Source organism: Gadus morhua, chromosome 21, assembly GCF_902167405.1.
Source record: "Gadus morhua chromosome 21, gadMor3.0, whole genome shotgun sequence".
Classification (NCBI taxonomy): Eukaryota; Metazoa; Chordata; class Actinopteri; order Gadiformes; family Gadidae; genus Gadus; species Gadus morhua.
Window position 1 is genome coordinate 514404 of NC_044068.1, and position 14111 is coordinate 528514.

Below are 14111 nucleotides of genomic sequence, written 5' to 3' on the forward strand. Positions count from 1 at the left end.
CTCTATTTGTCTGGCACTTAATTTTGAATTGACAATAAAGCAGACTTTTTAATTCCATCTTTTTACAAATCAATCAGGTCGATAATGTTTCTTTATTTTTGCATACATTTTTTTTATACAATTGATTTAGTCCCTGTATATATATATATATATATATATATATATATATATTATTTATTTTTTTCCTCATCTCATCTCATATTATTTGATCATAATCCAACCGCAGGTGTCGATTCCAACAGCGTAGAAACGCGTTTCCCCTCCGCGACGGCAGAGGGCGCCCCCCTCTTCCTCCCGCTGCTCTAAAATCCCCCTTCATCGCTTCCTCCGCGAGGTTAAAGGACCAGTAACCCGGCCGAGATGACAACTTTACGGGCTTTCACCTGCGATGACTTGTTCAAATTCAACAACATGTGAGTCCGCCGCTGTGAATCCCTTCTGCTGATGAGTGCGTGGGTGTGTGTTTGTGGCTCGCTGCGGTTACGGGTCGTCCTCACAGTGGGGGACGGGACGGCGAGGTCCCCCTGTGGACAGCTTGTGTGACCCGGGTCTCCTCTCTTGTGTCCCAACAGCAACCTGGACCCGCTGACGGAGACCGTATCCTCCCGCTGCAGGTTGCTGGGTACTGGGTGCTGGGTGGGCGGCGGGAGGGGATGAGGTCCGGCCGGCTTAGCTTAAGCCTAGCGGGGTGAATCGGTTTGTTTCATCAGTTATTCAGGTCAAGTGTGGTTAGGGTTCTGGCTGCCGGGTTAATTAAGTATTGTAGTGGGACATCCAACGTATTCACCGTCCTCCTAATCGATAACGATATCCATCATGGTGTCAACAGTTACCTAGATGGGGTGAAGATGAGCATGAGTGTTCACCAGATGGTCTCATGTCCTACGTCTCACCCCGTGGTTCCATCACCTCCTGTCACTCAATCACCCGTCACTGTCATTCCACCAAAACACTGTTTCCCTGTCCACTAATACTATTTCACTAGGCATCATCAGTAACACTGTATTGTATTGGTCTAGGCGTTTTAAATTGACCCATTTCACTTCACACTTAGCTTTATTGATCATGAACAATCAACATATATTTATTACATTACCGGACAAATATTGATAATTTACATTGTAAATTCAGTTGTGTAGGAATTCACAAGGTCCCCCCAGGAACCTGCCTCTAGGTAAGTCTACCCCTCTTCCTAGGGGTCCTTAGGCCTAAAAAAAAAAAAAGTTTGGTTCCTGTTGGTTGTCAGTTGAGGTCATGGGTAGGTAGGGAATTTATTTTATTTTTTTATTTTATTTTTTCCAGCGGCAGCGAATGATAGGTAGGTTGTTTTCATTTGAAAACGAGAAAATTCGCTCATCCTTGTACAGAATGAAGAGGTGCTGTACCAAAACGTAATTCTAGAGGTGCTGTACCAAAACGTAATTACATTAAAAAAAAAAAAATGTTTTTTTTTTTATAAAACTCATAAAATAATTTGGGTCGCACATAAATTGACAGGGTCGGTCGGAAACCGGAACCAAACAAATTTTTTTTTAGGCCTTACCCCTCTTCCTAGGGGGTCTGTACCCCTCTTCCTAGGGGTCCTTACCCCTCTCCCTAGGGGGTCTGTACCCCTCTTCCCTGGTCTCCCCAGAGGGTTAATTGTGATCTCTTTAAACCATTGTACTGTACTGGGAAGGCTCCCTAACTGTCCCCCAGTATGGGATCCCCTTCTACCTCCAGTACCTCGCCCACTGGCCCGAGTACTTCATCGTGGCCGAGGCGCCGGGCGGAGAGCTGATGGGCTACAGTGAGTACTGACGTACCGTCCGTCCGTCTGTCGTGAGCGTTTGAACGGGAGCTGAGGTGTTTTGTCGTACCCCCCCCCCCCCCTCCAGTCATGGGGAAGGCGGAGGGCTCGGTGGCGCGGGAGGACTGGCACGGCCACGTGACCGCGCTGTCGGTGGCGCCCGAGTTCCGGCGGCTGGGCCTGGCAGCCAAGCTGATGGACATGCTGGAGGAGATCTCCGAGAGGTGCGTGGTCGTCACGGCGACCGGAGGATAGTGCCCGGACTGGCTGTCGAGTAGGGCACGTTTAGTAGGACGAGTATTGTAACATAGTAATAGTATTGTAACGTAGTAATGGTATTGTAACGTAGTAATGGTATTGTAACATGTAGTAATGGTATTGTAACGTAGTAATGGTATTGTAACGTAGTAATGGTATTGTAACGTAGTAATGGTATTGTAACATGTAGTAATGGTATTGTGACATGTAGTAATGGTATTGTAACATGTAGTAATGGTATTGTAACATGTAGTAATGGTATTGTAACGTAGTAATGGTATTGTAACGTAGTAATGGTATTGTAACGTAGTAATGGTATTGTAACATGTAGTAATGGTATTGTAACGTAGTAATGGTATTGTAACGTAGTAATGGTATTGTAACGTAGTAATGGTATTGTAACATGTAGTAATGGTATTGTGACATGTAGTAATGGTATTGTAACATGTAGTAATGGTATTGTAACATGTAGTAATGGTATTGTAACATGTAGTAATGTATTGCGTGACTGAATGCTCCAAGATAATTGGAAGCTATAGTAGCAGCAGGGTATAGTGTGTCTTAACGCTCTAGCCCTACAGTATGACCAGATGCGCTAACCGTTCTGTGGTGTTGCAGGAAGGGCGGGTTCTTCGTGGACCTGTTTGTGCGCGTCTCCAACCAGGTAGCGGTGAGCATGTACAAGCAGCTGGGCTACAGCGTGTACCGCACCGTCATAGAGTACTACTCTGCCAGCAACGGGGACCCCGACGAAGACGCCTACGGTAGGACGACACCCCACTCATTCACCGCCACCGTTCACTCCATGAGGTCGACCTCGATCCCTCCGAAGTGCGTGGTGCGGTTTATATAGACCTCAGGGGCCGGTTGCACCAACTGGGCGTAAGCCTGATCGTAACTACGCCTGGTCGTAACTTGGCGTTCTAAGTCCAACCTAACCGTTACGCCGGTTGCACCAACTGGGCTTAGCGTTCTTTTCACTAAGACCAGGCGTAAATCCTACGCCTGGTCAGGGGCAGGCGTAGAGTTGAAATTCCAGGCTGTTTCTATAGCATTACATCCAATCCAATGCAGCTTTACCACCATCCTTGCAACGCTTCGCTAAACTGCATTTCAAAGCACAGCCGGCGATATGATCAGTGTTCACAGATCGACTGCCTGTCGGGAAGATATCGCTGGCCGATTAGTCCGTTCTGAACTTATAATCAGTTGTGAATGTTGCTTTAACTATGTTTATATGTTTTATATAGGCAGACACATTAAACAAATCTCTCCTACAGAACCAGTCTAAATGCCTGCTCGTCGTAAACCAGACATTACGAATACATATTTTAATTATATTCGTTTGCAGTGTTTTATTGTAAGGCATTAACACAATTGCTGAATGACAATGAGTGAACGAATGAATTATTTATTTCGGTGTCCAACAGCATGTCAAGTAAAATAGTAAACAGCTGTTGTCACGAGGTATCCTAGCAACGCGGTGATATGCGCATTCCATGGAACATTCACATGGCCGCGCATGGCTAAGACCGGGCGTAGTTAAGACCAGGCGTAAGTCCCGTTGGTGCAACCGGCGTTAGTTCCATTCTAACGCCAGGTCGTAACTAAGACCTACTTAGCAGTTACGACCAGGCTTAGTTACGCCCAGTTGGTGCAACCGGCCCCAGAAGAATAACTCCCTCGGAGGGAGTTATTCTTCAGAGGTCTATATAAACCGCACCATGCACTCCGGAGGGATCGAGTAGACCTCATGGAGTGACCTTGGTCAGATGTCTATGCGTAATAACACAGGGTTTAGAATGATCGTACATAACAAACTCTGTAGGTGGCGAAGAAGTAAAAGCTGCAACACGTTTTGAACTACACACTTCTTCCATCTAGTGTCCACTGAGGTTTTGGATTGTCGGTGCCTTTTTAAAGTAGCATTAATAATCCTTTACTACTTTAACGGCACCGAAAATCAAACCCTGTCAAACTAGATGGAAAAAAAAAAAAGTGGTTCAAAACGTCTGCAGCTTTTACTTCTTCGCCACCTACAGAGTTTGTTATGTACGATCATTCTAAACCCTGTGTTATTTCCCGTATATATTTCTTCTTCAGGTCTATTGGTTCTTCATGCACGTGTTCCACCACCGTGTTGAACCGGTCTGACGTTCTGCTCGTTCTCCTCTGTGTTGCAGACATGAGGAAGGCGCTGTCCCGGGACACGGAGAAGAGGTCTATCATCCCTCTGCCCCACCCCGTCAGGCCGGAGGACATTGAGTGACCCCTGACCCCCCCACCCTGTGAGGTCATAGTTACCCCTGACCCCGTGAGACCAGAGGACATAATGACCCCTGACCCTAGTGACCCCTCATTGCGTTACTGTACATAGGTAAATACGACAGGAAGTGGTGTTGGTCTGGCTTCCTGTCCGCTCGTTCAGTCAGACACTGGTTACCCACGGACCCTCAAACTTCTTTGATACGAGTAGAGTTCTCATTTGTTACCACAAAGTTCCTGAGGAAATGTTTTGTGAAATAATGCGAGTTTGTTGTTGAAGAGGTGTGTATTTACAGTGGATTCACAGATACAAACATGGACAATAAAGATCGCTCTAAGGCCAGTATCGTTGGTTTCGTTATAAAAAAAAACATAGAAATTGAAGACCCCCCCCCCCCCCCCCCCCACATTGTGAAGACCCCTCCCTCACATACCCCACCCCACATTGTGAAGACCCCTCCCTCACATACCCCACCCCACATGGTGAGACTCCCCTGAGACGGTGTAAGCTACTCCTTCTTCTGGCCAGAACCCTCCTCATCACTATCGCTGCTGCTGCTGCTGCTGCTGCTACTGCTGCTGCTGCTGCTGCCACTAGGGGCAGGCTTCTCCCCCCTAGGCTGCTTCTCCTCACCCCTAGGCTGCTTCTCCTCACCCCTAGGCTGCTTCTCCTCACCCCTAGGCTGCTTCTCCTCACCCCTAGGTCTCTTCCTCTCCTCACCCCGGCTCCTCTCCCTGTCCTCACCCCGGCTCCTCTCCCTCTCCCTCTCCTCACCCCTCCTAGGCCTCTCCCCCTCCCTAGGCTGCCTCTCCTTCTCCTCACCCCTAGATCTCTCCCTCTCCTCACCCCTAGATCTCTCCCTCTCCTCACCCCTAGATCTCTCCCTCTCCTCACCCCTGCTCCTCTCCTCCCTCCTGGGCCTCTCCCTCTCCTCCTCCCTAGGCTTCCTCTCCTCCCTAGGCTTCCTCTCCTCCTCCCTAGGCTTCCTCTCCTCCTCCCTAGGCTTCCTCTCCTTCTCCTCCTCCCTAGGCTTCCTCTCCTTCTCCTTCTCCATCTCCATCTCCTCCTCCCTAGGCTTCCTCTCCTTCTCCTTCTCCTCCTCCCTAGGCTGCCTCTCCTCCTCCCCATTGTGCCTCTCCTCTCCCCTCGACTTCTCCTCCTCCTCCCCCCTGGGGTCTTCTGGGTCTTCAGCCGTTGATTTGCCGGCGGGCTTCTCTGACGATGCCTCTCCTTCCTCCCCCTCCTCCTGAGGTTTTCCTTCTGCTGGGGCCTCCTCGTCGTCGTCCTTCTCCTTGTCCTCCATGTCCACCGCCTCCTCGTCCTTCTCCTTGTCCTCGTCCTCCTTGTCCTCCTCGTCCTTGTCCTCCGCCTCCTCCTCCTCCTCGTCTTCGTCGTCGTCCACCTGCTGCTGCCTCTTCCACATCTTGGCCATGGCCAGCAGCTTGAGGTTGGGCTGGTTAGCCGCGTCCTCGGGGAAGATGTAGTCGTAGTACTCCTCCCAGCCCGCGTCCGACTGCAACACACGGTGCACCCCTCAGTCTGTTACACCACGCTCGGTACGTTACACCACACGGTACACCCCTCAGTCTGTTACACCACGCTCGGTACGTTACACCACACGGTACACCCCTCAGTCTGTTACACCACGCTCGGTACGTTACACCACACGGTACACCCCTCAGTCTGTTACACCACGCTCGGTACGTTACACCACACGGTACACCCCTCAGTCTGTTACACCACGCTCGGTACGTTACACCACACGGTGCACCCCTCAGTCTGTTACACCACGCTCGGTACGTTACACCACACGGTGCACCCCTCAGTCTGTTACACCACGCTCGGTACGTTACACCACACGGTACACCCCTCAGTCTGTTACACCACGCTCGGTACGTTACACCACACGGTGCACCCCTCAGTACGTTACACCACGCTCGGTACGTTACACCACACGGTGCACCCCTCAGTACGTTACACCACGCTCGGTACGTTACAACACACGGTCCACGCTCGGTACGTTACACCACGTGTTACAGGGCCCTACGGGGTACCAGGCAACATCACTGTGGCTGACTATGGCCACGTTGACCACTCTGAAAAGCGCTTTGATGCTAGTTCCTCTTTTATCAATCGAGTCCCCCCCGCCAAATCAATCGTCAAAGTTAAACGAGATTGAATCAGTGTGAGGTCACGACTGAGCCCTCGTCCTGATTGGACGCCCAATGAGAGCAGGCTAACGCGGCGGCGGCGGCGGGCTCCTACCCCGTCCTCGGCGGTCAGCTTCCTCCTCTTCTTGACCTTCTCGGGGAGCAGCTTGGATACCCGCTCCAGGTCCTCGTCTGAGCCGAAGGCGGCCTCCAGGTCGCGCCACGCCTCCATGAGCATCAGCCGCTCCTCCTTCTCCTCGCAGCTCCTCATGCTCTTGTTGGCCTCCTCGTAGATCTGCCGGCTGCGCTGGAGCCGCTGCGGCGCCTCCACCGACAGCTCGAACTTAGCGAAGCTGATCCAGACCTGGGGGTCAGAGGTCAGGGGTCAGCGGAGCGGGGGGGAGGTTAGCAGAGCTGGGAGTGCCTAGTCTTACTTTACCGTGCTAGGTGTGTGTAGCGTTACCTTAGCGTGCTAGGTGTGTGTAGCGTTACCTTAGCGTGCTAGGCGTGTGTAGCGTTACCTTAGCGTGCTAGGCGTGTGTAGCGTTACCTTAGCGTGCTAGGCGTGTGTAGCGTTACCTTAGCGTGCTAGGCGTGTGTAGCGTTACCTTAGCGTGCTAGGCGTGTGTAGCGTTAACTTAGCGTGCTAGGTCTGTGTAGCGTTACCTTAGCGTGCTAGGTCTGTGTAGCGTTACCTTAATGTGCTAGGTGTGTGTATCCTTACCTTAACGTACTAGGTGTGTTTAGCGTGCTATGTGTGTGTATCCTTACCTTAACGTGCTAGGTGTGTTTAGCGTTAGCGTGCTAGGTGTGTGTATCCTTACCTTAACGTGCTAGGTGTGTTTAGCGTTAGCGTGCTAGGTGTGTGTATCCTTAACGTGCTAGGTGTGTGTATCCTTACCTTAACGCGCTAGGTGTGTTTAGCGTTAGCGTGCTAGGTGTGTGTATCCTTACCTTAACGTGCTGGGTGCGCTGCAGCAGTCTCTGGTACAGGTCCCTGGTGTGGTCGAACTCCTCCTGCTCGATCTCAAAGTCGATGTAGGACTTCCACAGCACCTGCGGAGCGGCAGAGACGTTAGGGTACGGGGGCGACCGGTAGACTGTGGTTAAAGGACTGCGACTATCCACTCAAAGCGCGTCATAATATCGCCTCACATTCACCCGTTCATTCACACACCGACGGCGGAGTCGGCCACGCAGGGCGACCGCCAGCTGGTCAGGGGCAGTCAGGGTGAGGCGTCTCGCTCAGGGACACATCGACACTCAGCTAGGAGGAGCCGGGGATCGAACTAGCAACCTTCTGGTTACCAGCTGACCCGCTCTACCTCCTGAGCCACAGGCCGCCCATAGAACCATCAAACTGTAGCCCCCCCCCCCCTACCTCAGGCATGTCCAGGCGGGGCTGTCCGATGGCGAGCTCGAAGATGGCGCGGGCTCGCTCCACGTCGCCCAGGATGGTCTCCAGCTCGGCGAACTTGATCCAGGTGGAGCAGTTCTCGGGGCTGAACTCCAGGTACTTCTGGTACAGCTTCCGGCAGCGATCGAACTCGCGCAGCTGCAGCTCCAGCTCGATGTAGCCCTTGAACAGCTTGTTCTTGGGGCACTTCCCGATGGCCGAGCCCTGGGGGTCAGAGGTCAAAGGTTGATGGGCCACTCCAGAGGCTGTTACCTTATTTATTTAGCTCATTTGTCGGCCATTAGCTGGTGGTAGGTGAGGTCGTGTCAGCCGCTAGCTGTGTCAGCCACTAGGTGTGTCAGCCGCTAGCTGTGAGTCAGCCACTAGCTGTGTGCGCTAGCTGTGTGTCAGCCACTAGCTGTGTGTCAGCCACTAGCTGTGTGTCAGCCACTAGCTGTGTGTCAGCCGCTAGCTGTGTGTCAGCCGCTAGCTGTGTGTCAGCCGCTAGCTGTGTGCGCTAGCTGTGTGTCAGCCGCTAGCTGTGTGTCAGCCGCTAGCTGTGTGTCAGCCGCTAGCTGTGTGCGCTAGTTGTGTGTCAGCCGCTAGCTTTGCGTCAGCCGCTAGCTTTGTGTTAGCCGCTAGCTGTGTTAGCATGTCTCACCAGGCCCCTGCGGGCGGCGGGAAGGTTCTTCTGGCGGATCTCGAACTGGCTGTAGAGGAGCCACATCTTGGCGAAGGTGAACTGGGGGAGGAGGTCAGGGTCAGACGCTAACACTGAGGACAGGCCGAGGACAGGCAGACCCCCCCACTGGGACGGGGCAACACGCTAACGGCATGCGTCTGATCACGTTATCCCACCAAAAGTCCTGCCACTCCGAGCCAACGGCGTCGAACGCCCAGAGGTCAGCGGGTCGAGTAGTTATGCATTAAATAGGTCAAAGTTCAAAGGGCTATGTCATGCGGTACTCGATCACTGAGCACAGGGGGTTGAACCCAGGACATCACGTACCTTTTTGTGAGGGATGAGGTCCAGACAGGCCTGGTACACCTGTCGCGTCCTCTCAGGGTCCTGACCACAAGAGAAGGAGGTTGATATTCACTAAAGGTCCCCCGGGCAGCTCAGACCGACAGCAGGAAGGGCAGCGACAGACTACACATGTTCCCAGACCCTTTGTTCCTTCCCGCGACCGATTCAGATTCCTGATCCTGAGTACCGACACCGAGTATAAACCGATACAGCATCTAGCATTGGACTACCAACAGCGCTCGTTCTTATTGAAGGGTTCTCTTACGGTGACAGCAATGTGTAGTCGGTTCACTTACACACTATTATTTATTTTTTTCGGATCATTTAATACATTTGTATCACTGTACTTAAGCGGAGATGACCGTTGCCTATTCCGACTTTCCATCTCCGACCGTTAACAAACGCAGCATAACGCCGTAGTGTTTGAGGCTCTCTGTAGTAAAGGAGCGCGTCACGTGATGGTATCGGATCAGCACATAGACTCGCGTACTCGCAGATACCCCAGACTGCATTCAAGAAGTATCAGAGGAATATCTGATCCTGGTACGGGAACATCCGTACACCAGACGGCACCACGGTGGTGGTGGTGGTGGTGGTGGTCAGACCGCTGCCCCACCTTGACCTCCAGCTCCTCGTAGAGGGCGTAGTTGATCCACAGGTAGATGTAGCGCCGCCAGTGCCTCTTCTCCTGGATGGGGGGCATGTTGGCGATGGCGCGCTCGTACACGTCCCGCACCGCGTCCGCCTCGGCGTCACTCTCCACCAGGCGCAGGTAGTCGAACCAGGCGTCGTAGTTGTGAGGGTTAGCCTAGGGGGGTGGGGGGGGGGGGGGGGGGGGACAGCTTAGCTCAGGAGGTAGAGCGGCGGAGGTGCTCTCCGATCACCCCCAGTGGTCCCAGTCCGACCAGTGTCCCCAGCCCGTGGGGGCTGTGCTCCTACCTTGACCTCCTCCTCGTACTGGAACCTCCTCTTGTTGACGATGACGTCCTCGATGCCGCGGCGGTCTCCGAACTTCTTCTCGAACATGGTGTAGTTCTTGAAGAGCTCCTGGGCCTGCGTCTTGGGGATCCGCTCCAGGGCGTACTTGTAGATGACCCGGACGCGCTCCATCTGGAGGGGGGGGGGAGGGGGGGAACCCTTCAGTACAGCTCAGAGCGCTCAGGGGAACCAGAGGAACCAGTACGCCGTTACAATGTTAAGACTCACTTCAGGTCAGTTTCGTAAAATGGATATTCGTACATTTACGTGCATTTTTATTGACTATGATTATTCTGTATTTCTCTGTGACTCTGGTCCTCCCCGCCCACCTCCTTCTGCATCTCCTCGAAGCGGGCGAAGGCCACGAACAGCCTCTCGTCCACGTGCTCCTCGCCGAAGAACTCCACGGCGCGCTCGAACACGCGCCGGCCGTGGGCGATGTAGCCGTGCTTGTCCTCGAAGCGGGCGTACTTGATCCAGTTCTTCACGTCGGGGTGAACCAGGACGAGTGCGGAGCGGTTAAGGAGCACCACGGCACCGTGATACACTTTACTGCAGCCTGCTGCTTTACAGCAGCCTCCCCTCCCGCTTTACAGCAGCCTCCCCTCCCGCTTTACAGCAGCCTCCCCTCCCGCTTTACAGCAGCCTCCTCTCCCGCTTTACAGCAGCCTCCCCTCCCGCTTTACAGCAGCCTCCCCTCCCGCTTTACAGCAGCCTCCCCTCCCGCTTTACAGCAGCCTCCCCAGCCGCTTTACAGCAGCCTCCCCTCCCGCTTTACAGCAGCCTCCTCTCCCGCTTTACAGCAGCCTCCCCTCCCGCTTTACAGCAGCCTCCTCTCCCGCTTTACAGCAGCCTCCCCTCCCGCTTTACAGCAGCCTCCCCTCCCGCTTTACAGCAGCCTCCCCTCCCGCTTTACAGCAGCCTCCCCAGCCGCTTTACAGCAGCCTCCCCTCCCGCTTTACAGCAGCCTCCTCTCCCGCTTTACAGCAGCCTCCCCTCCCGCTTTACAGCAGCCTCCCCTGCCGCTTTACAGCAGCCTCCTCTCCTGCTTTACAGCAGCCTCCCCTCCCGCTTTACAACAGCAGGCTATTGTCCCTGAACCTACAAACCTCTCCTACTATACCATTACAAAACCCTTGAATACGTCATAATGCTGTAATCCATGTACACGCCCGGCCGTAATAGCCGTAACTTATATCTACACTCACACTTTAAACCGAACGTTTTGAAACCCAACACAGACCCACATCCCAACACACAGACACACACCCCAACACACAGACACACACCCCAACACACAGACACACACCCCAACACACAGACACACATCCCAACACACAGACACACATCCCAACACACAGACACACATCCCAACACACTTACACACACCCCAACACACAGACACACATCCCCACACACAGACACACACCCCAACACACAGACACACATCCCAACACACAGACACACATCCCAACACACAGACACACATCCCAACACACTTACACACATCCCCACACACAGACACACATCCCAACACACAGACACACATCCCAACACACAGACACACATCCCAACACACAGACACACATCCCAACACACAGACACACATCCCCACACACAGACACACATCCCAGCCCAGACCCCGCCCGACATGAAGGATATATCGCTCGTAGATGCTGCGGGCCTTGTCCACCTCCTTGTAGCGCAGCTCGAAGTTGATGTATGAGTGCCAGGCCTGCTCCTCTGGCTCCCACTCCGTCCAGCGCTCAAACACCTGCCGGCAGCCCGCCACGTTGCCCAGCATCTCCTCCATGTACGAGTACTTATACCTGGGGAGGGGGGGGGGGTCAGGGGCTGCTTCTGATTGGACGCCTCATATGATGTCATTCAATGTGGGTAAGCATTTCAAACTAAAACTTTTTGAAACGTTACCTCAATAGAACCATTCCATGCAATGACAAAAGTTGTATACGATTTTATTAATTGACCTTTTACAGTTATAAGAGACTACTTTGATCCAAGACGACGTACGTTAAACTTTTGGCTGCAGGTCGCTAGGGGTTGGGTCTTGCTCTAGGCTGTGGGGGTCTGAACCCGGAACCTCTCAGTGGGGGGGGGTCATGTGCGGGGACGTACCAGAACTGGTTGACGCGGGGCAGGATGGTGATGGCGCGGTCCCAGATGTTGCGGGCGTGGTTCACCTGCCGGTTCTTCATCTCCATCTCGGCGTACTTCAGCCAGAGGGCGATGTTGCGGTGGTCCACGTCCAGCGCACGCTCGTAGATGGAGCGCGCCCTGCGAGACACAAACACGGAGGGGGGGGGGGGGGGACGTCAGAGCAGGCTGCTGGGAGACGGACAGGGCTAGGGGGGGCTCAAAGGTCAGCAAGGCAGTAGAGTTGTTTCCGATACCAGTATCGGAAACTGGTACTGCATTTTGTGCAGCACCGGGTATCGGCGCCTACGCAAGTGTATGCTCCGATCCGATCACATGACTCCTTTCATACAGAGACCCTCGATCACATGACTCCTTTCATACAGAGACCCTCGATCACTACGGTGTGGTGCTGCGTTCGTCAACGGCCCGAGGTGGGAAGTCGGAACGGGAAACGCGTCATCTCAGACCTACTGTACGTGCGTTCGAGCTAGGAGGTCGGAATAACATGGATGCCCACGCTTAACTACAAGAATACAAATGTATGATTCTAATTATAGATTATAAATGTAAATGATTTAATTCTGATGACCATGCTAGATGCTGTATCGGTTTATACTCGTGTCGGCTGATACGAGTATAAACCGATCTGAATCTGTAACGGGAAGGGAAAAAGATAGTATGGGAACAAATGGTAAGGGAACCTCTGTAGGAAGCAGCAGGGACAGGATGTGAAGCTCGTACCTTTGGACCTCCTTCAGGCTCTCCTCCCATTGGGCGTACTTGATCCAGTTGCTGATCACCGTTCGGTTCTTGCGGATGTTGTCCTCAAACCCCTGCAGGCAGAGGAGCGCGCTTTACAGGGCGTGTATGTTCATAGACTGACCAACCGTGACTATGAGCAGATGTACACATGCACTGTCTGCATAGGCAGCTGGCTCAGTGGGAGGATGAAGGTCCACTTTACATCGAGATGATGAAGGTCCACTTTACATCAAGATGATGATGATGAAGGTCCACTTTACATCATGATGACGGTCTACATTACTGTAAAGTAGACCTTCATCATGATGTAAAGTTTACATCATGATGATGAACCTCTACTTTACATCATGATGATGATGAAGGTCTACTTTACATCATGATGATGGTGAAGGTTTACTTTACATGATGATGAAGGTCTACTTGACATAATGATGATGAAGGTCTACTTTACATGATGATGATGATGATGCAGGTCTACTTTACATGATGATGAAGATCTGCTTTAGATACCGTTCATTGTTAAAAAGACAGCCAACTCTTGGTGTCAAAACAAGAACAGCCATCCCTTCATTCAACACTGAGATACTGAGGGACCTCCGTACCTTCCTCTTCTTCAGCTTGTAGTCGTTGAGCTCCTCTTCATCTGTGATCTTCTGCTTGGGCGGCGGTGGCAGCAGCTCGAGCTCGCGCTCCTTGGCCTCGCGGAGCAGCTGCTCGGCGGTGATCTGCACTTCCGCCGGCGCTTTGTTCTTCACCTGCAGACAGACACACACGTCAGAACTCAGAAGGTCAGTCATCTCTCGTGTGCTCGGATCATCTCCACACGTTACACAACAAGTGGAAGTAACCTACAAGTTTCCTGTAGCAGCGATGCTAATGCTACATGGCACCAGACAATGACTTTAAAGTAAAAATAATAAAATCAAAGTTATGTTTCAGCTCAGCATGTTTTCTAGAAACACTTCTAGAGAAGCCCTCCTCCTCTCGGAGGAGACTCCTCAGCTCGGGTTCCTCTCTCGCGGCTTCTCACGCGCAGCGCACGGCGCTGACCGAGCGGCCGACTCCGTACGCTCGTGCTCCGGGTCTCCTCCTACCTTCGCCACTTTGGGGATCCTCTGCTTCCCGGCCGCCGTGGACGCCATGTCGGCAGGATTCACACAACCGTCTAGCTTCGGAAACGATCCGGAGACCCGATGTGTGTGTATATGGTGGACGGATACTTTTTTTGAATTCTACAACAACGTTTAACAAACAGCGCCGATCTGAGCCGCCATGACAGTACCCAGCATGCTCCGCGCGGCGACCCTTCACCCCTGCGCAGCGTTGCC

General features: G+C 52.8%; 2 protein-coding genes across 2 annotated transcripts; one reads left to right on the forward strand and one right to left on the reverse strand.

Moving 5' to 3' along the window:
- Window positions 1-284: 284 nt before the first annotated feature.
- naa20 (N-alpha-acetyltransferase 20, NatB catalytic subunit) lies at window positions 285-4655 on the forward strand. Its single transcript, XM_030345244.1, has 6 exons — window positions 285-413; window positions 573-597; window positions 1699-1789; window positions 1878-2013; window positions 2666-2811; window positions 4231-4655. The coding sequence occupies exons 1-6, from the start codon at window positions 361-363 to the stop codon at window positions 4314-4316; spliced, it is 537 nt and encodes a 178-aa protein (XP_030201104.1). The 5' UTR covers window positions 285-360; the 3' UTR covers window positions 4317-4655.
- Window positions 4584-14109, reverse strand: crnkl1 (crooked neck pre-mRNA splicing factor 1). The gene is made up of 15 exons (XM_030346115.1): window positions 13878-14109; window positions 13386-13538; window positions 12763-12854; window positions 12001-12159; window positions 11527-11693; window positions 10194-10372; window positions 9826-9996; window positions 9503-9694; window positions 8869-8928; window positions 8521-8601; window positions 7845-8084; window positions 7418-7519; window positions 6579-6827; window positions 5296-5826; window positions 4584-5133 (listed from the first exon to the last, which is right to left on the reverse strand). The coding sequence occupies exons 1-15, from the start codon at window positions 13923-13925 to the stop codon at window positions 4822-4824; spliced, it is 2736 nt and encodes a 911-aa protein (XP_030201975.1). The 5' UTR covers window positions 13926-14109; the 3' UTR covers window positions 4584-4821.
- Between the last annotated feature and the right edge of the window lie 2 nt (window positions 14110-14111).

What these genes read in the sequence shown, in the direction of transcription:
- naa20 (XM_030345244.1), top strand. Translation starts at nt 361, where the DNA reads ATGACAACTTTACGGGCTTTCACCTGCGATGACTTGTTCAAATTCAAC. An exon ending in TTGTTCAAATTCAACAACAT is followed by an intron (nt 414 to 572) that starts GTGAGTCCGCCG and finishes GTGTCCCAACAG; the next exon opens with CAACCTGGACCCGCTGACGG. An exon ending in CCCCGACGAAGACGCCTACG is followed by an intron (nt 2,812 to 4,230) that starts GTAGGACGACAC and finishes TCTGTGTTGCAG; the next exon opens with ACATGAGGAAGGCGCTGTCC.
- crnkl1 (XM_030346115.1), bottom strand. Translation starts at nt 13,925, where the DNA reads ATGGCGTCCACGGCGGCCGGGAAGCAGAGGATCCCCAAAGTGGCGAAG. An exon ending in AGTACGAGGAGGAGGTCAAG is followed by an intron (nt 9,695 to 9,825) that starts GTAGGAGCACAG and finishes CCACCCCCCTAG; the next exon opens with GCTAACCCTCACAACTACGA. An exon ending in ACGAGGAGCTGGAGGTCAAG is followed by an intron (nt 8,929 to 9,502) that starts GTGGGGCAGCGG and finishes TCTTGTGGTCAG; the next exon opens with GACCCTGAGAGGACGCGACA.